At 40.6% G+C, this 24248-nt stretch overlaps 1 protein-coding gene across 3 annotated transcripts in view; it reads right to left on the reverse strand.

Moving 5' to 3' along the window:
- The window catches only part of LOC120564855 (gamma-aminobutyric acid receptor subunit gamma-3), a 105286-nt gene that overhangs the window by 41101 nt on the left and 39937 nt on the right, over window positions 1-24248 (reverse strand). For 2 of the 3 annotated variants that reach the window (XM_039810079.1, XM_039810081.1), the window contains exon 3: window positions 22384-22451. In XM_039810079.1, the coding sequence (XP_039666013.1) occupies window positions 22384-22451 (68 nt within the window). Of the gene's footprint in view, window positions 1-817; window positions 858-22383; window positions 22452-24248 lie in introns of those variants that run through there. The other variant, XM_039810080.1, reaches the window with a different exon arrangement.

Consider the following 24248-nt stretch of genomic DNA (forward strand, 5'->3'; position numbering starts at 1 on the left):
ATCCTCTGGGGACCATGAATGTGTTTAAAAAATACAGAACGTATAATAGAAATGGAATAATGTGTCCCTGAGCAAAAGGGGGGGGGGAGGGGTCAAAATCAAAAGTAGCCCCCAGTATCTGGTGCAGCTGCATCCAGACTGGCCAGTTCTTGCAGTTGTTGTTGCCATTCTGTACCTGTCCCGCAGGTGTGATATTTGGATGTACCGATCCTATGCAGGGGCGTTTCTTTTTTTGCGGAGTTTATAACCTTTTCACACGTATGCTTGCATCTAAAAATGACTGAATTACCAAAACAATGACATGCACTTACAGTATTTAAAGTAGTTACTGTAGTTTCTTTACTTTGACCTCAGTGATGTATGTACAAAAACTCATGTTTTAGTATTAAAGCTAATCTGCCTTTTGTTTAATTTTCTAAAGATCATCTAGTCTAAAATCAGTAATTCCAAATTGGCCTTGTTTTCTTATTGCATTAAATGAATAGTTTGTCATTTTGGAAAATACACTTATTCACTTTCTTGCTGAGAGTTTGATACCAAACTCTCATGTCTGTAAATAGGAAGCTACAGCTAGCAGCCAATTAGCTTAGCATGCCAGGCAACAAATGGGGACTCCAGTCTTTGTCATGACATTTTTGTATAGATTAAAAAATAAGATATAATTAATGCTTTTCTTATATTTAAATGTTAATGCTAGGTGTATATATTTTTGCTACATATGTTTGTAGACTATGTGCACCTGTGTGAGCCAAGTCAAAGACAAATTTTAACTGCTTTGCTAATTTCGTTAGGGTTAGGGTTAGGCTGATTTTGTTACCTTTGGACAGAACCAGGCTAGCTATTTCCCACTAAAGCCAAAAACACACAGGATGTGGAAGCGCTGTGAGGCGGAGCTATTTTCATTTCGGCGCCCATGTTATCCAATCTGTCTGGCCACACAGGCTGCGATCAGGAGTGGAGCGCCCGCCCGCGCGCTGCAGTGATCATTTCGGCGTCTCCACTATTTCTTTCGCGAACCGCGAGTGAATGTATCAAGCCAGGTAGGTAATCCAGTACAGGAAGGCCCCAGCGCAGTTGGATACTTTACAAAATAAAACACCCAGGTTTACACACCCAGCTGTGCAGAGCTAGACAGGCAATCAAGCACACCGAGGGAGACGAACGAACGAACGGACACACACACACACACACACACACACACACACACACACACACACACACACACACACACACACACACACACACACACACACACACACACACTCATGGGGAGAAAGGGAGAGAGACGTTCTGTTGAGTTGAGAGGAGAAGCATCGCTTTGTAACCGCCGCAGAGAAATGCACATCTGGTATGGACAGCCCAGGCATGCGATCGGGTACAAATCTACGCTTCACGGCGCTTCGCAGCTGGTGTGTTTTTGGCATAACACTCTTGATGTTAAGCTAAGCTAACCGGCTCCAGGTACATAAATACATATGAAAAATGCTGTAAAGCCCACCCATAATGTAATCTGGCATGTGTTAAATCCTTGCGCTGAAACCCTACTAACCAAGATACCAGATAATGGTTTCAAGCTCCCATTTAGCCTGTTAGGAATGCATAATGTCTATATCAAGTAAACGGTATCTCATTCAGTCAGGAAGCATGACGTCAAGTCAAAATGAAACCCTCCACTAGACTGCTGTTGCAGAGATGAACATGCTTGGTTTTAACTGATGGAGACCACTTTACAGGTGGTATACCCTCAGGTGTGTCAGCTCCCATGGTGCTTGATTGATTTTAGCACCTTGAACACTGACTACGTTTACAAGCTGTCAATTTTGGGTTATGGTCGGGTTAAGGTCACTATACGGGTTTCTGAAACATTCGGAATAACCCGTTTACATGCGTGAGCAGAGAGAGTTACTCCTACATGGAATTTTAATCAATTGGCAATATCCCGACGTAAACGGCGACGCACGGTTAGCGTCTGGACGTAGCCTACGGACAAACTTAAGACGCAATAACTTTTCGGTCACCTTCTTATAAATCTCACTATCTCGGTACTTTCTGCCGTCAACAAAAGACATTATATTCATGCTTTTCACCACACTAATCAAGAAATTGGTTTCCTCCTCGCTCCAAAAGTGTGGTGCTGTGCAGCGTCTCGCCATGTTTACCTCTACTTCTTTTTTACTTCCAGTATACTGCGCGCAGGTTTTCTGCATTGACATATATATATGTATATATGTATATATGTGTATGTGTGTATGTATGTGTGTATATATGTGTATGTGTGTATATATGTGTATATATGTATATATGTGTGTATATATATGTGTATGTGTATATATGTGTGTATATATATGTGTATGTGTATATATGTGTGTATATGTGTGTGTATATATGTGTGTATGTATATGTATGTATATATGTGTGTATGTATATGTGTATATATATGTATATATGTGTATATATATATGTGTGTATATATATGTATATGTGTGTGTGTGTGTATATATGTATGTATGTATATATATATGTGTGTGTGTGTGTGTGTATATATGTGTGTATATGTGTGTGTGTGTGTGTATATACAGTGTGTTTATATATGTTTTCTGGCACATACAAGAAGTTCCTCTACTCAAAAGAACAAGATTCCTTGTGAATCGAACATGCGCAGAACACAAATCAATGTTCCTTTTGATGGGGATATGCCGATACGCGTTTACATGACCAAAATTTCGGGTTAGAAAAGGGGTAACCCAGGTAGCATATTATGGTTTTTAAAAACCGGAATATGAGCATATTCGGGTTTTTGCCGGTGTTTACATGGCCGTGCGCGACCGGGTTATTGCTAATATTCCGGTTTTGAACGGGTTATTGGCTGCATGTAAACGTAGTCTGTGAAAAGTCAAAACATGTTGGTCACATGCATTTCTCAAAAGTAAATGTACATTCTCAACACACATCCAGGTGTAGTTGATGCAGACACACTTTAGGGTAAAAGGTAATGTGTGCTTTATATATCGCCAGTGTGTGAGCCTTCCAGTTAGCACAGAAGCTACTTATGTCAAATACCATGAAATTACTTTATTTTTTCCAGTTATGGAAAGGTAAAACAAAACTACAGCTGGATTAGTGTCAGAAATTATTAGGGGAAAAGAGCAAAAATGCCCCAAGAAATATCAGTATGGCCCCCAAAAAAGTGATTTGGAACATTTATAAAAAAAAAAAAAAAAAAGGAAAAAAGATATAAATTTGCCAATATCCTAATCTTGCATTAAGCCATAATTTATCTGTCATTCAATTCTCATCTCCATCTCTAATTTACAGTCAGACAAGTTAATATAACTGCACTGATAGTAGCAATAGTATGCTTTTTATTTAATCATGTTTGCATAAGGTATTGTTTGCTTACCTCCCACCGGATCACCTACAAAATCCTGGTCCTCACCTACAAAGCCCTCCACCATCTGGCCCCCTCATACCTCACTGACCTCCCCGTACCAACCCTCACGGTCCCTCAGATCCACCTCAGCCTGTCTCCTCTCCATCCAAAAGTCCAACCTCTGCAGTTTTGGGGGACAGAGCATTTTCCAGGGCAGTTCCCAGGCCCTGGAACTCCCTCCCCCAAGAGATCTGCACCTCTGAGTCCCTCACATCTTCCAGTTCCATCTCAAGACCCATCTCTTAACCTCTGCTTATCCATAGCCCCACACCCCTCCCCTTTCCATCTGTGACTGAATCTTGTTTGGTTTTTGTACTCTACCTCCTCTGTAAAGAGACTTTGAGTCTATGAAAATACGCTATATAAATTAAATTTATTATAAGGTGGTGGATACTGTAATCTAATTTAATCTGAGCTCATTTCACAAACGGCTGGCAAAAGTTGCCCAAAATGTTCTACACGGAGTTGGATTATAGCATATACACACAGCACTCTGTAAAACACCTGCAGCTCTTTCATTTGTTTTTAAATGTACCAGGCTTGTCATTAAGAGTACTGCTGCCTTACTGACAGTCCCTACTTTGTAATCTAACGGACTTGACAGTGATGCTGCTGTGCAAGCTCAGTGGGGCACGTGCTAGCTGAGACACAGCCAAAAATCTCTTCAGCAGCAGTTGAGTTCTTAGGGTCCAACAATACAGATAAAGACGTAAAGTATAATGAAATTAATAATAGTCTGCCTTCCTCCATCAGCCCACACATTTTCATACTGCTGCCTGAAATGCATTTGACCTTTTACCCAATCTCTGCAACAGTTTGAATAGCTCACCACTTAGAATGAAGGCTATAATCAAGAGAAACACTGGGTGCTCATGACCTTTGATTGTGTGCAGCGCAGGGGATTAAAAAAAAATTTGAACAATATCTAGGATTTAATGACCAGTGGAGAAAAAGTGCTGCAAATCAAATAAATAGAACTAATATAAGCTGAAGCAATCACATCTGGATATAGTGAGATGCAGATGGAGGCTGAGAGGTGAAGCTCATAACACACCAGCATTTCCAGCTTTGTAATCTCTTATATCATTTCACATTAGAAGGAAATTGTGCCTATGCTGAAGGAGTATTGATCTCACTTCCCCTCCCCGCGGCTTCCATATGCTTTCAGCCACTGCAGCAGGTAGGCTGTAAAGAAAGTCTTTCACCCAACTGCCTCAGATGAGCTGCTATATTAAGCTTGATCTTCTAGAGGTACTGTATATACTCACAGTAAAATCAAAGTTACTGCTGTAAAGTAAACAGGCCCCACTTTATAAACCTCTTCAAACAGAAGTACAGAACAAATGATCTTCTAAGACATGCAGACCTGACATATGCTTAAAGCAACATTGCTCAACTATTTTACCTAAAATATCATGTTTCAAAATGAATTTGATGCTACACTGACTTGTAATAGCAAGAATGGTGCTTCTGTGTATCGGCAGTTAATCTCAAACTATGTAACTTTGCTGAGCAGGTACGATCTCCTGGAAGTGCTGTAACGCTTTACGGCACTACCACTGCTTTTGGTGAAACTGGATCCTATTTTGTGTGAAAATGTTTTTTTCTAGTTTTTCCCCCTGATGTCTTCTGGCTGCTCTGCCTCGACTCTTGGTGATTTACGGAGTTTCCTAATGAACAAAAAGCTTTAGTTGTTAATGTAAGGCTAACCGATTACTGATAACTTTAGCTGCCATCAGCTCAGTTAGCCGTGCTGCCAGCACTGGGAGCTCGGAGCACCGGGGGGGTGTTGGCGTTCACATTGCTAGCACAGGAGCTTTGGACGCCAGTGTCGTGCCAGAACCAATGCCGTGTGGGCAACAGAACCAGGTTCTGCAGCCTGTACGGCCAGCTGAGCAGTGGCAGAGAGACTGAAGAGATTATTGACAGAAGAAGCAAAGAAGAGAATAGAAAAAAAATGACCAAGCAAGAGAAAATCTCTGACTGGCTTTTAGTCACGGCGACAGCTTCGCAAAATAAAAGGCTGTGAGACAGACGCAAGCTAGCCATCTTGCTGTTGGACTACTAAATAATATTACCTGGCTTGCTAGGTCTTGTGTTGTTGCACTTGCTCGATGTTTGAAACCTTGACTTTAACCCCATCTAAACCTTCATGATGAATTGGAATGTCAACTGCCAGCGAGCCCTTATCAGAGCAACAGAAAACTCAGATTGGACAGATAGTCTAGCTAGCTGTCTGGATTTACCCTGCAGAGATCTGAGGAGCAGTTAACCATAGTCCTCACGAATCCACCGGATATATATATATATATAAGGTTGGAACGCCAACACAAAGGAAGAGGAAGGGGACTCCTATCTGGGCGAAAAGAGCGTGATCCAGCGGCATTTCCGGCAGCACCGGAGCAATCCCTGAAGTGGAAAGTTGTGGATATAGACTATGCTTTATGTGGTTGATGTTGGACGGTTATGGCATGTGGCTGAAAGTCCCATATAAAAACTATTTATAATGCATTATTTGCTGTTTGATTTTTGTTTTCATTTTTATATGTAGTTTTTTTCACAACCTCACCAAATCTAGCCTGAACTAGTTGTTGGGGAAAAAAAAAAAAAAACGGGGAATCCTTCCACTCACATCTTAATGCCTATGTTCATCCTATGTGATGTGAAAACATCAGATTTCCACATATAAATGAAATGTGTGTGTCCGGGCACACCACAGAGTGTCTCTCCTGCGTGACACGGAGGATTTAAATAACATGGACTCTTCAGAAGACGTAATTATCTTCACTCGAGTTCTGCGCGGGAAAGTGACCGGACACCACAATCTTCTGAACATAGTGTTAAATATCAGGTTTCCACCTGACCTGCCTCATTCATGGACTGTCAATCACCACTGAAACCACGTCCCTTTCCAAGCTTGTATAACTCCGCCCTTCAGGCATGCCTTCAGGCCTGTGGCACTCTTTTTTCCCTCCAACAAAGCAGGCAGAACAGAGAGGAGTGATGTGAGTCTAATGGACTTTTTCGTTGTATAACGCTTATATTTGGTCACATTGAATGTTATGCCTGAAAGTTTGATGTATATTGTTTGGTTTATGTTAGATTGCAGAGTGAAATCCTGTTTAAAGTTAAGAGAAAAACCAAGTACAGATTGTGGCTGCATTACTGATGTAAGTCAAGCTGAATCCAACCTAATTTGTTATGATTGATTGTTCAGGGCTATTTAATCTGTGAAATTTTCTTTACATCTTTATTTGTTCAGACAAAATCATGCATCCATCCATCCACCATCCATTATTCACCTGCAACAGTGTATACCTTTTCCCTGCACTGACAACAATAAAACCTTGGAACGGCACTGGATCCTGTGTTTAAATATGCACACCACATCAGATGTTCAGTGAACCAACCCCATCAGCACTTAGGAGTTTTTTCAACAACCATACTGAGAAAGTGAAAAATATCTAATTCCATCATTCATCATTCTCTCCTGTCTAAACGATGTTAAGTTGGGTCACGCTGAACAGATTTACTCTTATAATTGAATATTTCCCCATCCATTTTTAAATCATGTGGGACAAATTAGGACGTTACTCATTATTGAAAATCTGCACATGGCTTAATGTCGACTCTGATATTTAGGGAATTACTCTGCCACAGTTTACTCAATGTTTTAAATGACCAGAATACAAATCCGCCTGTGGCCGGGTTGACTAATGGCTCAGGATGTGAAGCCACCTACCACGATGACAGCTCTGCTGTGTGCCGCCTGCCGTGGTGCAGCTTTTCATTTCTGTGAAAAGAGAGCGGGGGCTTATTCCACTGACCTTCCTGTCCCCTTAGGCAAATAAGGTGTTATCAATGATTTTTTGAGAATTTTATGGATGACACTATGTTGTCTGAGCTGGGAAGGATACTCCTAATCACCACATTCTGTATATGCAGAGTGCAGGCATACTAGTGAAATAACATCCATTACTAATGTTTTCCCTGCATGGAATTATGTTTTTTTGAATGGTACATTTTACACACTTTTTGGTGGGTTGTTGAACAAGATACTGGTGAAAACATGCTAAACAAAAACTACCTTTTTGACTTTTTTTCTCATTTGTGTTTTTTTTCCCCCCAGTAGATTTTACTACTACTACCTACTATCTTTCTCCTTGTTTCACTGCAGTTCAAGGTGGAAATGGCCCATTTTCAGACATCAGAACATTCACATTTGATCATCCTCCCCAAATGAACAATTTCTTGACAAAATCGGTGGCATGTTAAAATAAGATTAAAGTAAAAGTAAATTTTTTCAAAGCCCAGTACTGTTCGCTGCACCAGATACTGTAAATTAGGGCAAAGCATACGTCTCAAGTGTGAAGCTGGGACTTTGTGATTATGCAGCAAAAAAGGATACAGTACATACTGTATCTGTCCTGTGCTTTGAGACTTCTTGTCATGCTCCTTTATTGGCTTGAGGTCTGTCCTTGTGTCCTCATTAGAGGCAGCTAAAGGATGTACTGTATGTCAGTAGAATGTCAGTGCGGGAAATCTTTATAAGTCACACTTTGATTGTTAGTGCTACAATACAACAAAACCCAGGTTTTCATCGAGCACAGGTGCACTTCCTTTGTGATAGAACCTGACGGAGGAGGTCATTTTCTGTAATTACATTTTAAATTTGAATAACAACTTGCATACTGTATTGGTGTTTTTTCCCATCTGCTATGTAAAATATTAATGTAATCCCTCTTTTAAATTAGGGAGTAAGCAAGCCATTTCTGTGTGAGTTTCCTCTCACTGTCTAACATGTTGCCCATAGGGTGCACCCCACCTCTCACCTAGTGCATGCTGGGAAGGGCATCTGCCTCCCTTGACCCTGCATATAGAAAGAAAATGGATGGATGGAGTTTGTTAACAACATGCTCCACTACCCTCGAGGTAGCTTAATGTTACACATTGAACGCTTGTTATATTGTTGTGCATTATTTATGTTTCATAGTTCAATGAATTTAAGTAACCTGTAACATTGATTGTTCTCTTAAAGTTACTCTTTTATTCCTACAGTTTAAAAGTTTAAAAAGCAGTAGTATTCTATAAAACATTTGACATTTCATGACATCAAGGAGAAATTATGATTTGATTTCCCTGCTGCAACTGTCAGGAATGTGAAACCCGTGAAACAAGCACCCTTTTCTTTGTTGGCTCACAATTCTGCCTTTGCAAATTTCAGTCGACTAATGTTGAAGTATTTCCTCGCTGAGAGCAAATATTTTCTAAAGCCCACTTTCCTGCAATCATCAGGAAGCACACGCACATCCATAAATCCTTTGCAGGTGCTGGGTAACAATAATCTGTGCAAAAAGATGAAAACATTCGCACTGCAGTCTAGTTTGGAAAGAAGCAGGATGGTGGTATTTTTGTCTTAACATACACTTTATAACACCAAATGATAGTGGCATATGAAACTGGCGAGGAGAGTTCACACTATCTTCTCCAAGTAAGAATGTTAGTACTTTTTGATGCGTTTTTGTGAAAAGCAAGGAATAAACAGTGCAGCCGATACTGGATATTTGAGGTTTATAAAAAGATCAAATGAACTCGTCAGTGTTCTCTAGTAGACAAAATATGTAATGGAGAAACTGCTTCTAAATTGCTTTAACCATATATTTGGCCTTTCTGTACAGCAATTTCTTGTTACTATACGGACATAACTGCAACAAAATATGTGAATATATCAGTCTACAATAGCTCTAGGATATACAACACTACAATGTGAATGTTAGGTTTGTGGAGATATTGAAATATTTATTTGCTTGTAAACTAAGCAATCAGTGCATGTTCTGATCAGGTACCAGTTCTCGATACTTTATACAGTATTTCTTTATCGAGGATGCAGGTAAAGTATGAAGGTAAATATGGTGCAAAACGTGAGAGCTTGTAGAATACAATGTGAGAACTTGCAGAACAAAAAAATGTAACTTGTATGTTAAAATTTGCACTTGTAAAATAAAAATGTGCACTTGTAAAATAAAAATGTGCACTTGTAAAATAAAAATTTGCACTTGTAAAATAAAAATGTGCACTTGTAAAATAAAAATTTGCACTTGTAAAATAAAGTTCGCACTTTGTAAAAATTATTCACATTTGAAGTCACAAAAAGAAAAAAAACATGAGAGCTTGTAAAAAAAATCTGAACTTGTAAATTGAAATTTGCACTTGTAGAAAAAATATTCACAAATGTGTAGATTGATATTTGCATGAACACAATGACAGCTGCAAACTTGTAATGCAACATTTACTCATGTACTTTTTTTTTTTACTCAGGTTGATTTTCCATCACAACCACAACTCAGTGATTACAACCTCTCGAATCTGTCACTGTATGCGCTCTCTCGCATCACAAAGAGGCGAATCTGCGCCTCGACTTTTGCAACACTTGTTGCGATACATTTGGTGCAAAACTAATTTGTACCTGTGGACTTAGGCTGTGGAGCTCTGATCCAACAGAACGGGGAAAGCAGGGTTTCTATCGCCAGATGAGGGACAACTCTGTCCGGCTTATTTAGCTATGTCGCATGGAAGCCTGGTTGAATAGCAAGCTAGCGTTAGCTAACTAACCAACCAGCCTGATTCTAAATAAATACCTTTTAATTATCTTAACACTTTTTAACAGTCAAACTGAAACACTGGCGGTGAGCTCCAGGTCCTGCAGCCGCAGACGGACCGTCACCAGCGGGTATCGGCCAGCGGAGCAACATCGCTATTATTGCCAGAAAGCTTCGCTGCCGACCTCGACCTGCAGTCGGAGCTCCAGCGGGACACAGAGAGCCCCGCACCCGGTAGCAGCTCACCGCTAGTGTTGGTGGAATAGCAAGCTAGCGTTAGCTAACTAACCAGCTTCTAAATAAATACCTTTTAGTTATCTAAACACTTTAACAGTCAAACTGAAACACTGGCGGTGAGCTCCAGGTCCTGCAGCCGCAGACGGACCGTCATCAGCGGGTAACACGTGCCAAGTTCTGCATCCCTGCCAAGACTTCCATCCATAAGGGGAAATAATGATTTTATAAGGCAAAGTAGCTACTGTTTAATTAAAATGTAGGCTATATACATTCCTTTGTCATGTTCATCAATGATGATTATAATTTTACAACGTTTAGAGACATCAATGTTTTATCAGACTATCATTTCCTTGCTACCTGGGTGCAAATCTCGGCAGCAACGAGGGTTAAGAGATGACGCATTATTCGGCAAAAATAATTGCTGCTGCCCGCGAGGTGGATGTAATTCTGCAGAAGCTATTGTTGCTGCCCAAGCGGGTGCAATGATTGGCAGTGAGGCACAACATCAGCAAAGCAAGCTGTGGTCATGGCCGGGGGATGTGCCGATGCTACCGGGTGCGGGGCTCTCCGTGTCCCGCTGGAGCTCCGACTGCAGGTCGAGGTCGGCAGCGAAGCTTTCTGGCAATAATAGCGATGTTGCTCCGCTGGCCGATACCCGCTGGTGACGGTCCGTCTGCGGCTGCAGGACCTGGAGCTCACCGCCAGTGTTTCAGTTTGACTGTTAAAAGTGTTAAGATAATTAAAAGGTATTTATTTAGAATCAGGCTTCGTTGGTTAGTTAGCACGCTAGCTTGCTATTCAACCAGGCTTCCATGCGACATAGCTAAATAAGCCGGACAGAGTTGTCCCTCATCTGGCGATAGAAACCCTGCTTTCCCCGTTCTGTTGGATCAGAGCTCCACAGCCTAAGTCCACAGGTACAAATTAGTTTTGCACCAAATGTATCCGCAACAAGTGTTGCAAAAGTCGAAGCGCGAATTCGCCTCTTTGTGATGCGAGAGAGCGCATACAGTGACAATTCGAGAGGTTGTAATCACTGAGTTGTGGTTGTGATGGAAAATCAACCTGAGTAAAAAAAAAAAGTACATGAGTAAATGTTGCATTACAAGTTTGCAGCTGTCATTGTGTTCATGCAAATATCAATCTACACATTTGTGAATATTTTTTCTACAAGTGCAAATTTCAATTTACAAGTTCAGATTTTTTTTACAAGCTCTCATGTTTTTTTTCTTTTTGTGACTTCAAATGTGAATAATTTTTACAAGTGCAAATTTTTATTTTACAAGTGCAAATTTTTATTTTACAAGTGCACATTTTTATTTTACAAGTGCAAATTTTTATTTTACAAGTGCAAATTTTTATTTTACAAGTGCACATTTTTATTTTACAAGTGCAAATTTTAACATACAAGTTAAATTTTTTTGTTCTGCAAGTTCTCACATTGTATTCTACAAGCTCTCACGTTTTGCACCATATTTACCTTCATAGTAAAGCCCCTTTGAGTGTCTGCCAGCATGAAATATTGTACTTAAACCATACTAAAAGAAACATAAAGATATACAGTATTGTTGTCATACATCAAACTATTTGATAACTGCCATATCAAGCTAAATATCAAACTCCTCTGAATTGTTATTTTTTGGCAATTATTACATACAGTATCTGCTTCCATGCCTCACACACTGTCATGCATTAAGGGTCTTATACAGTAGCCGCAGCCCAGCTGGCGCGTCTAAATGTGACATCACAGAATCGCCGTGACTATACCCGCGCTGGTGGTCGCGACACTAGCTGCAGTCTTCTCCTGAACAGAGGTGGCGCTAATGAGAAAAGGCTACCGACTTTGCTCTTTCTACGGACTAGAAGAAGAAAAAGGTAAACAACGGCAGAACTGTCAGCAGCGTTGACGTCAATGCTTTGATTTGATTGGATGAGCTACTTGGTGGGATCAAGCCTTTCATTCATTTAAAGAAGCTTGAGGCAGCAAAAAAATAAACACGGCTGGCTAAACTATTTAAAAATGGCGGGTTTGTTCAGGACACCCGCGTGTGTCGCTAGCAATGATGACGCAGTGATTAGTGACGATTCTCTCTGACCAATCAGGAGTCTGCAGGTTTTCACGTCACCCTTTGGTATCACCTCAGCTCGCTGGGAACCTCCACGGAGGTGAGACTACATAAAGTACCTGTTGGCAGGTACCAGGGACTTGTTTTCATAATGGAAAACCAAAAAAGGTGAGTCGAGGCGAGTCAAGCAGGTACCAAGTCATGGAAAAACACCAAGAGTCTCTAGCAGCAGCAGGAGCTAGGTAGGTGTTAACTAATCGTTCATTTCTTTAATTAAGGGTGCAACGACACATCGATCTGGATCAATTTATTGATTCACTCCTCAACGATCCAATACTATTAATACAAAGTAAACATTTTGATGCATATCGTCATCTTTGAGATGCGCCTTTATTTTTAAATTCCCACTTTATATTGTTTTTATTAAAAAGAGTGGTTTGTTTTTTAATTCAAATGTCTAGAAGAGTTTTGTAATACAATTGTTAAAATCATATTTTAGTTGCTTTTTGTAAATATTAGGGATAGACGGATAGACGCTGACCGATTATCGGGCCGTTTTTTTTTGCAGATTTTCTGTATCAGCGTTTTATTTGCCTGATAAAGTTAATGAATTAAAAAGTGTTGTACTTTGGCTCGGCTACAGCTCTGTCTGCCCCTCTGCTTCGGTTTGTTGACTTAATGTCGTATCAGTATCGACCTTGAGAAAATAGTATCGGTTAATCTCTAGGAAATATATATAAATGTAATGGATTGTGTTAAATGGGCTTATGTATTGTCTGGTATTGGTCACAGGCATTGGTTGAATCAAGATTGGATCGTGGCAGACTTTTTGATATCAGTAAATATTGTATCATTGTCCAAAGAATCAATATAATATCTTATTTTGATAAAACGTGTGATTTACCCTCACAGTATACAAAACAGTTAACCCATGGTTCTGCAGGTCATGTACTGGTCTGTCTGCAACTGGATGCTCAGTACTGGGGTCACACAGGTACCATTAAAGACGACTGGTAAAACAGGAAAGATATTTTTGTTAGTTCATTACATGCTGATTGAACCGCACTACCAGCATATTAATGTTCCACTGAGATCAGTTCTGTTTGTGGCGTTACCAAGAGCCTCATTGTATGATCCTCATGCTGATGACTTCATTACCCAAATCTTCCAGCCATAAAAATGAGAAGAAACAATTTAGATCCACCACTTGGGGCTTATTAGGTGAAAACATAAGTTTCTTTTTGTATCTGAGCCATCTGGTAACTAAGCTGACTAACGAACCAGCTGACCCACCTATTGAAGAAGGATTTTTTGGAAGTGAACAAAATAAAATTCAACGTTTTCTATGACAGCAGGTATGAGCCAAACAATTACAGTAAGGAACATTACAAATGAATACTGTGCTGCGAGCTAAAGAAAACCACAATACCAAAGATGTTGCAGTAGTCCTGCCAGCAGTGGGAAATCAACTGGCATGAAGTGTGTGTGTGTGTGTGTGTGTGTGTGTGTGTGTGTGTGTGTGTGTGTGTGTGTGTGTGTGTGTGTGTGTGTGTGTGTGTGTGTGTGTGTTGTGTGTTGTGTGTTGTGTGTGTGTGTGTTGTGTGTGTGAGTGAGTGAGTGAGTGAGTGAGTGAGTGAGTGCCTGGGAGTGGGCATCTCTCTCTCCACAGGGTGAGACTTGCATCAGGCAACTGGCACCGGCTTTTGTTTTGGCCGAAATTCCTGGATTACACCAGGTTGCCTTGGATACTGCATCACCGAGTATAAAAACAGCTGCCCTCTCCAATTTAACATTGTTTATTGCTTATTAAAACATAGCTCAGCTTATTGTTCCCTTTGAATAAGTTAGTTATGGTGTGCCTCATCGTCACTGTGCCCAATGAAGAGAACATTAGGAAAAATAGATGGGTTTCCCATTTACGCTATATAAATACAGTCCATTTACATTTCCCATTTACAAAAAATCCAGGATGTTTGTGTGTAGCAAGAGGTAGAAAAAAAAATGTTGCAAAAATGTAATGACAGCTTATCATGGACATTTTTTTTTTTTTTTAAGAATTAAAAAATGTAAGGGCCTTTTCACACTTGAAGGTCTGAACCAAGGTTCATGTTTTTGTTACATTGTATATATTTGATCCGGTTAGTTTTGGTTGCACACTGCAGTTATGCAAGCGCACTAAAGAACTAGACATGACATAACTACATCCTGTCGCCATCACACACGTGAGCCACGTCTCCCAATACTTGTAATTGATTGGTTTGTAGACCGGCTTCCCCGTCCTCTCGTGTCCACTCTATGGTGTCGGAATTTTTGTGAGTTTTCAGCTGCTGCTCTCCCTGAGCTACTGCGTTTTGTTGTTGTTGAGAAGTAAGACACTGGAACTTTATTTGGGTTTTGAGAAGCTAGAGTATCTAGAGTTCCTGTTTTTGGTCCGAAAGTCCAAACCATCCAAAAAAAAACACCAGAAACGAACCGGACCATGGTTCAGTTTGACCCGGACCGAGTCTACCTCTTTTGGTCAGGCCAAAATTTTGGCTGTTTTGTCCTGACTGTGGTCCGGGGGAACTTTCACACCTGTAACTTTGGTTCGGATCAAACTGAAAAGTGTGAATATCCAGACCAAAGGAGGTAAGTGTAAAAGGCCCATAAGAGTACTTTAAGATTACTTTCTTTGCTTCTTTATTAATTTCCGTGAGGATATTTGATCACCTAGGCCACCGAGCTCCTCGCTGATTACTGAGCTTCTCACCCTATGTCTAAGGGAGCTGCCGGTGGCTGGTGTAACGTAAGGGACGTCTTTAACAGCCAACCAACTTATAGCAAGTCAGCTGGTAAAGTCCGTTACAACCCACGTCGGCTAGTTGAAATGTTTTTGACGGAATCTCAACAAGCGCCCGCGAGCGAGTAGTCGAGAGAACAAACAGTGAGACAAAAAAAAACATTTTCGTCGTTTCATTTCTACTAGAAAGGAGACAGTGATAAGTATATCACTATCATAAATTCATATTTTAAGAGGCTTCAAATTCTATCCAGCTACAAAAAAGCCTGAAGAGTCGGAAGTTCAAACGGCAGTTCAGAGAGTCCTTGCTATGGAGGATGATACACCCTCTCGTCTAGTCCCATTGGTGTAAAGTGGCAGGATTTTCAGAACATTGCAGCGCTGCGCATTGCAAGTAGTTGTAAGTTTCAGCTTGTCTCGTTATGAATCTTTAGTCTGAACTGGGCTTCAGCCAGAACTTCTACCAGACCATGAGGATGAGGATACTTTTCTCTTTGATTGTACAGTACAGGCATCAAAACTATGAATGAACACATATGGAATTATGTACTTAAGAAAAAAGTGTGAAATAACTGAAAACATGTCTTATATTTTAGATTCTTCAAAGTAGCAACCCTTTGCTTTTTTATTAATAAGGGAAATAATTCCACTAATTAACCCTGACAAAGCACACCTGTGAAGGTAAAACCATTTCAGGTGACTACCTCATGAAGCTCATTGAGAGAACACCAAGGGTTTGCAGAGTTATCAAAAAAAGCAAAGGGTGGCTACTTTGAAGAATCTAAAATATAAGACATGTTTTCAGTTATTTCACACTTTTTTTGTTAAGTACATAACTCCATATGTGTTCATTCATAGTTTTGATGCCTTCAGTGAGAATCTACAATGTAAATAGTCATGAAAATAAAGAAACACATTGAATGAGAAGGTGTGTCCAAACTTTTGGCCTGTACTGTACATTGTACACTCTGAGTTTTTTCCTAAAACGAAGGGAGTTAATCACCATCTGTCTCCCGGCAGAGTCATGACACCCGGAATTATACACTGCTTTCTAATTAGAAACAATACAAGTAGGACAACTGATACTGTATATGGATTCTTCTCTGACAATGGGCCTTAAAATTAGCTTGTCACACAGTTGAGTGCTTGCTGTAATATGCACAAAAAATTGAGTAGTACTAATTTAAATTTAAATGCAGGCTCTCATGTATGCCATCAGAATATTCCAGGAATGCCAATATTACGCAAATGACTTTTCTCATAATATGGATACAATGCCCCATATAAGACTGGTGCAGTAATATTTAAATATTTCCTAGCACAGTATACTGTATGACATATTCAGACACTGCACTGTTTATCTAAAACAGATCTTCAACAGGGGGTCTGGGACTCCTAGGGCATCCTCAGAGTTAGTGCAGGGGGGCTGCCAGATTATGTAAAAAAATATATATTTTTATATATATTTTCTTATTTCAAATATTAAGTCTGAAAATATACACTAATATGAATGCAAAATTTTAATAGCAAGGATAAATTGGCTTATTAGTGAAAAAAAAATTATTCACACATTGAACATAAGCTTACTATAGGTAAGTTGACCACTATGGTAGCCATACAGTTGAGCTTAAGGAGTCACTGTGTCTTCCACATGTATGTTTAACATTAAAACATGATGCATAATAAATATCCATTTATTTTTATCCAATCTGCCCAGTTTAATATGCAACTCAATTGTATACAATATATGACGTAGAGGGTCCCTATATCTGTCTCTCTTTCAGTTTAGGGGTCCCTGGCCTAAAAGATGTTGAAGACCCCTGACCTAAAACACAAGTAAGCAAGCGAGTAAAAAGGATTCCTGTCATTAGAGAGAGAGCTTTTGGCTCAAAGGGTCATCCTTCTGTGACAATAGAAAAATGCATTTAAGACAAAAATGGTCACTTATTGGTTTGTTGGTTGGTCACACGGGTATGTGCAAGCACAGTGTGTTCTTTTTTCAGATATTCTGACCAAATGTGCACTCAGTTTGCACAATCAGCAAGTGTTCTGCGAGCTTAAAAGCTGCATCAAGTTCAAGGGAAAAAGCTGATGTCTGCTCAAAAAGTATCTCAACTTTTTTCACTAAAGGGTCTGAACATTTGTAAACTGTAGACACAATCACTCAGGTGGCAACAATGACGACAAGGTTAAAGCCCCCCCTTGGTGCAGGCCCACAGGTGTTTTCACTTAACTTGGCTGATTATACCTCATGGAGACTGCGTGTGGGTGTGAGCGGGCTGCCTGATTGACAGCAGTAATGTCACAAATGTTTGTGTGGAACAACTGACACCTGTAATGTTACACTCAACTTAAACCTCTGACATTTATCACCCAGAATAACTGAGGACACTTGTGTGGTTTAGCTAGGCCTTTAAGTTAATTTAAGCATTTAAATGTTGGGTGAGGCTATTTGCACCCCTGGTACAATTAGCAGTGTATGCTATTTGTACCCTGGTGCAATTAGAAGTGTATGCTATTTGCACCCCTGGTACAATTAGCAGTGTATGCTATTTGCACCCCTGGTACAATTAGCAGTATGCTATTTGTACCCTGGTGCAATTAGAAGTGTATGCTATTTGCACCCCTGGTACAATTAGAAGTGTATGCTATTTGCACCCCTGGTACAAATATCAATGTATGCTATTTGCACCCCTGTGCATTTACAGTACCTTGGCATATATTTACACACAGTTATCCATACTACTCATGTATTACACCTTTTTGGAATATTATCGCCCTGACATTCTTACCCTAACCATAACCATCCCACTTCTCTTGCCTAAACCTAACCAACCCAACCAGAGCAGGCATATTCATGAGTCTTCCCCTACCACCCTGCAAAAAAAAAAAAAAAATACGCGTTCGCGGGTCCTGAATTCCGCAATTGCATGCAAATTATCCAATCCAAATTCTAACCACTCACCTAGCAGTTCTTTCAGGAAGTTGAACAACCTTTTACCACTTGGTTTCTTCAAGCCTCGGTTGCTAGGTAACCATACTGTATACAAAAAAATAGGTACTAACTAACAAACTAACGGTTGTATGCTTTCACTGAAGACAGAAAGCGCAACTGTAGTATCCATTTTCCGCTAGAAATTCAATTTTTATAAACTTTAGAGACAAAACTTCCCTAATATGCCAGTTTCTGCGGTCATGGAAGATGAACGTCCACCATGTTTTCGGTGCACGCGAGCAACGTTTTTTTGTTGTTACGTCACAGGGTGTAAATAGCTCAGCTGTGTGGCCGAGGCTATTCGTACCGGGGGTGCAAATAGACACTCCGTTAAATGTTAGCATGCTAACATTTCAAGAAAGAAAAATGCCCTGCTAACTTGAAAATGAAACTGACTGCATGTTTTTGTTGTTGTAGCACACAGTTCTTATTAAACCTCTTTGACCACACACACACACAAAGATTGTGTATCGTGATCCTGCCAAAAAAACCTATTTTTGCCATATCACCCACCCCTAATTCCTAGTCCCCACTTTAGAAGGGATCTCTAGTCACAGCCTCTCCATAGCTTAAATATATCTTAATTAGTTCAACACAAAGAGGTTTACAAATTTTACATTTCTGAAAAAGAGAGCACTGGTTTCGGATCAGTTCCCGGCCAATACCTTGGGTTTGAGTTTGGGTATTGGAATCAGTATATGAAGAGATGATATGAGTCAAATGATAAGAGTGCGGCCATTTGCCCTTAAACGTCTCATACTAGGACACAGTATCAACAGAAATGATCCTAATAAGATGCCCAAGAAAACTGCTGATCCGTTTGTCTTAGTGCTTCTTTCAAACTGACTTTGAATCTGGTTCCCCTCTCAACAAAAGACTCTTAGTCCGTCTATCTGACAACCGATACTCACTCTATCCTTTTCTAAAACCCATAACTCTCCCCCACTTGACCATTCTTCACATAAACTCAACATCTCCTGCCTCTCACCCATCTCTTATCAGTTATCGTGCTTTCTTTCCATTTCTACATCCATCCCAGACTCCCCCATCCCTCTCCGATCCGCTTCTCCCTGGATTCCTTTCCTCCCCTCATATCCTAACTAAAAGCCTCTCTAGCTTCAGGCTCCTAAACTTGTGCTGGGATTTAAACAGGAGTATAAAGTGACACCTCTGAGACACAAACTTTTGCCAGCACGTAGTACATATAGCATTGTCTCATAAATATAAACTCTCTCAATTTAAATGTATGTATCTTAAAGCCACAGTGTAGGACAATCCAAATACAAGCAGGCCATTCAAACCAGTCTCACATCGCACCAAGCTGGTGTAGCGGTTATCTGATACCTGATCACGTTGACCACTGAATGATCGGTGTGGGTGAGAGCGTGGCGTGAAAAAATTGACTGTAGCAATAATATTTCTATGATAACAATGTATCAAATGACAATGTGAAATCGATGTGACAATGTGTGAGGTGAGCTTCATCACCTGAATCCGCAACCCCCCTTGGCTTTACGGAGGCTTATAGTGAGTTTCGGCTCATTGTTGAGCTGTCTGGCCGTTACTGTTTTAGTTCACTCTCCGTTCTCAGTGTCGTTTTCAACGAAAAAAGGCTCTAAAAACCCACTGTACGCTACCTGCTCAGCACCAAACTCCACATACAGTTCCAGACACAGATAGTTGGTGAACATAGTGGAGCATTTAGCAGCCATTAATAGAGCCAAAAAACAGAGCTAAAAGAGGAATTACATTCATCAGTTGTGGGTGATAGGTTGCTCTGGGTCTATGGATATGTAAATAAGTAACTGATTGCCATATCTACTTAAAGGAACACGCCGACTTATTGGGAATTTAGCTTATTCACCGTAACCCCCAGAGTTAGACAAGTCCATACATACCCTTCTCATCTCCGTGCGTGCTGTAAGGCTGTCTGACGGCTCCAGCGGCATCAGCCCATCACAGAACAGGCAGGTGAATGGTTCCAGTAATCCTACTGCTCGAAAAAAAGTGATAACACCAACATGTTCCTATTTACATGTTGTGATTAGTAGAGTCACAGCGTGAACAAAAAACAACGTAACATGAGACACAGCCATCTTCTAACCAGTAAACAAACCTGGAACTATATTCTCAGGGCGAAAGAATATAGTACTTGGCAGAGTGATATGCTCGCAGCAAGCCTGTCTGAGAATATAGTTCCCAGTTTGTTTAGGGATAGAAGATGGCTGTGTCTCATGTTAGGTTGTTTTTTGTACACGCTGTGAGTCTACGAATCACAACATGTAAACAGGAACATGTTGGTGTTATTTTGTCACTTTTGTCACAATTGGGAGCAGTAGGCTAGTTGGAACCAGTTACCTGCAGGATCTGTGCTGGGCTAAGCTAATGCTGGAGCCGTCAGACAGCGTTACAGCACGCACTGAGATGAGAAGGGTATGTATGGACTTGTCTAACTCTGGGGGTTACGGTGAATAAGCTAAATTCCCAATAAGTCGGCGTGTTCCTTTAAAGGGTGATGATATGTCAATGTTGTGCTCACTTGTTTCCACTGCCCCCAAGCGGCCAAAGAAAATCAGTTATTGCAGGTTCTTAGTAGATCATATGTAAAGGCAATTAGGACAGCACTCCAATTAATATTTTTTATTGCCACACGGACATTTTGTTTCGCCCTTCTTGCGCGAAATGTCTGTGTGGCAATAAAAGTATTAACAGTGCTGTCCTAACTGCCTTTATATATTATCTACTAAGGGTGTGACGATTTTTGATTTTAAATCGAAATCGACCGAAATTAAGTCACAATCTCGAATTTTGAAGAAAAAAATGGAGTTGTTGATGCTGCCGGTCGGCTTGCCAAGCGGGAAAGAAAACACGTGTGTAGCCTGCTGGAGGTAGCCCATTTCCTGATTGATTCTACCACCAGTCCAGTCGAGGTGCTAATGAGTTAGATTACTACACACACAGTAGCAGAAGACCAGCTACACACAACGTAGCATACACCGATCACACTCAGCTTGAGGAGTGGGTCGGTTCATTCTCCCGGTTCAGTGACCCTACCCGGGTTAATTAACCGGCTCTTCGGTCAGTTCGTCAACACACGTGTTGAAGTGCTGCGAGTCAGTCAACCTCCTCTAATTTAGCTACAGCCAGTCAAAAGAGAGCATGGCAACTGCAGATGCAGGAGACCCATCGACAGAACTTGAACCCCCTCCTCTTTCACTGAAGTCGCCGGTGTGGAAGTATTTTGGATTTCCAGTGAGTTATGTTGACAACGTTCGCGTTGTCGACAAAAAAGCCACAGTTTGCAAGTCCTGCTATGTGCGTGTACCATATTCTTCTGGTGGCAGCACGACTAACGTGGCAGTTAATCTGTGCAGTATATGTTCAACTTTCCAGAAATAGTTTAAGACACTTAATTGTTCAGAGAAGACTATGGCCATGGCTGTTTCATTGATTTTGTTGTTGTGAACTTGAATGTCATCTTCTGTGAAGAAGACTGCAGTTACAAAAGAGAAACTAGATGGCAGGTTATAGATATAAGTTATTGTTACATTATGTTAATAAATGTTTTAAATTTGACAATGTCGTGTGGTACATTGCAAACAAAGGTCAGATATTATATTGCATAAAAGTCTAGTCTAAAAATGGCATAGCAACCTGTGCTTTAAAAAAAATAAATGTGACCTTAATCAAACATTTTATCGAATCGAGGATTTGAAGAATCGTGACACCCCTATCTATTATCTACATAAGGATCCAGCACCCAGTCTTCAAAGTTTCTATCTGAGTTGAACACGTTAGGTCTTATGAAAATAAGGTTTAAGAAGATTAAATCTAAAGTTTCAAAGAGTTGTGCGAGGTGGAGCATTCAGTAAATGGGACTCTCTCACTCGCTCTACCACACACTCACCACGCATACACACACATGCTGGCTGTGCTATTTTCTTAAAGAGATACACCAGAACGACGCAGGCACAAGCGCACAAGTATAAACCTCAGGCCACTTTCGTAGGCTACGGGAAAGGCTCTGTGTAGAGCCACCGCAGAAGCATAAACCCCGTTTTAGCTGCATGCAACTCCACTTGGATGAGACTACCCTCTCTTCTAATACCAAACTATGGTCAATGCACATTTCAAGGTCAGACAAAAGAAATCACTATGTAACAAAGTGTAATTTGTGCATGGTGTTGTGCCACCATGAATACAGATTCAGAACTGTGTGTATAAAAAGTGTCAACCAAATGATATGAACAGAACCGTAATTAAAGGGATTGACTCACCATATTTATTGAAGACACTGGTCCAATGCTGTTCACAAATATATCGACATCTATAACAGTTGGTTTAACTGTGGGGGGAAAAAAGAGAAAAATAATTATTGATCAAATCATTTATGCCTCTATTTTAAACAAAAGAGAGGCAAAGTGCAGTTATCGATGAGACTTTGTTGTTCTGAATCCTTGGTAGAGTGAGTAGCTGCTGTGTGAGGCAGTCCTCGGGGAGCTGTGGTTGTTAATGATTGCACATTAGTCTTCATCACAAACTGCGGTCATCAAACTCCTCTATATGTAATCTTTTGAATGCAGCATTCACAAATTATTTAAGCAACAGGCCACAGACTGCATGATAACACAGCATACTATTAGACATTACTGCTCCATGTAGAGTATCCGAGGAAGTGCATTGTAGTCCGCTAGTTCTCAATCCTACTTATCCCTGCGGGTTTTCACTCCAGCCAACTAATTAAGAACTGAATTACACATGGGAAGCCAGATGAATGCAATTAACTGATAAACCAGCAGTGCTTCTATCCCTGATTGGACCGAGATGAAGCGCTGTGGTGGTCTATATCCTATCCCAAACTCTGAATGTTTTCTATCTAACCTGAAGGTAAAAGATAATTCTACAAATTAAAAAAGCCAAAACCTTATCAGCAGCAGAATAGAGAACACATGTTTGACCCAAAGTGGCAGAATCAGTGTAGTAGTAGCAGTGGTGGGGTGCCTTACTTTATAATACAAACTAATGATTTAATCACAGCTAAAAATAAATGTATTTTTCATCCAATCATGTTTACTCAAGTACGGAGCCCCCCTGGTCCCACTTTGTCAAAAAAATTAAGATAACTATCTTGAGGCCTCAAGATACTATCTCGTGGCCTCAAGATACTATCTCGAGGCCACAAGATAGTTATCTTGAGGCCACAAGATAGTTATCTTGAAGCCTCAAGATACTCAAGATAACTATCTTGTGGCCTCAAGATAAAGCCTCAAGATACTATCTCGTGGCCACAAGATAGTATCTTGAGGCCTCAAGATACTATCTCGTGGCCACAAGATAGACGGGCAGGACAGCGGAGCCGGAGCCAGAGGACAGCTGTGGATGTTTGGCGGATCGGCGCGTTGGCGTTGTGGCCCGAACAGGAAAAGCAGAGTGGACGTTGCGTGCTGCTGCCCCTCTTCCCCCCTCCCTCAAACAGAAAAGGGTAAAGACTGTAGTCCCTTTCTCTATAGACTGGTTGAAATCATATTTTCTATTGTTGCCCAAATCGCACTCGCACAACGCCAACGCGCCGATCCTCCAAACATCCACAGCTGTCCTCCGGCTCCGGCTCCGCTGTCCTGCCCGTCTATCTTTATACATTTCTTTTTCGCTCTCTATCCGCTCCTCTTTCCTCCTTGTGTCTCAGCCATTCATAATACAAAATAAAACACCAGAAACACCACACTATATACAACATAAGAAAACTCTGGCTGCCTGGCTCCACTTTGTGACATATATACATGTAAAAAGTATAAATATAGGCTATAAAATATGAAGAAGAATTATCTCGTGGCCACAAGATAGTTATCTTGAGGCCTCTATCTTGAGGCCTCAAGATAACTATCTTGAGGCCTCAAGATACTATCTCGTGGCCACAAGATAGTTATCTTGAGGCCATGAGATAGTATCTTGAGGCCTCAAGATACTATCTCGTGGCCACAAGATAGTTATAATTAATTTTTTTGACAAAGTGGGACCAGGGGGGCTCCGTACTCAAGATCGCAGATAGGCAACCACTAGTAGTAGAGCTCAGGAGGCGGACTTGCACCTTCACCAGAAACGTCTCTAAATGCACAGTAGGGCGCTTATTCTAGATGGTTTT

The sequence above is a fragment of the Perca fluviatilis genome, chromosome 9, assembly GCF_010015445.1.
Source record: "Perca fluviatilis chromosome 9, GENO_Pfluv_1.0, whole genome shotgun sequence".
Lineage (NCBI taxonomy): Eukaryota > Metazoa > Chordata > Actinopteri > Perciformes > Percidae > Perca > Perca fluviatilis.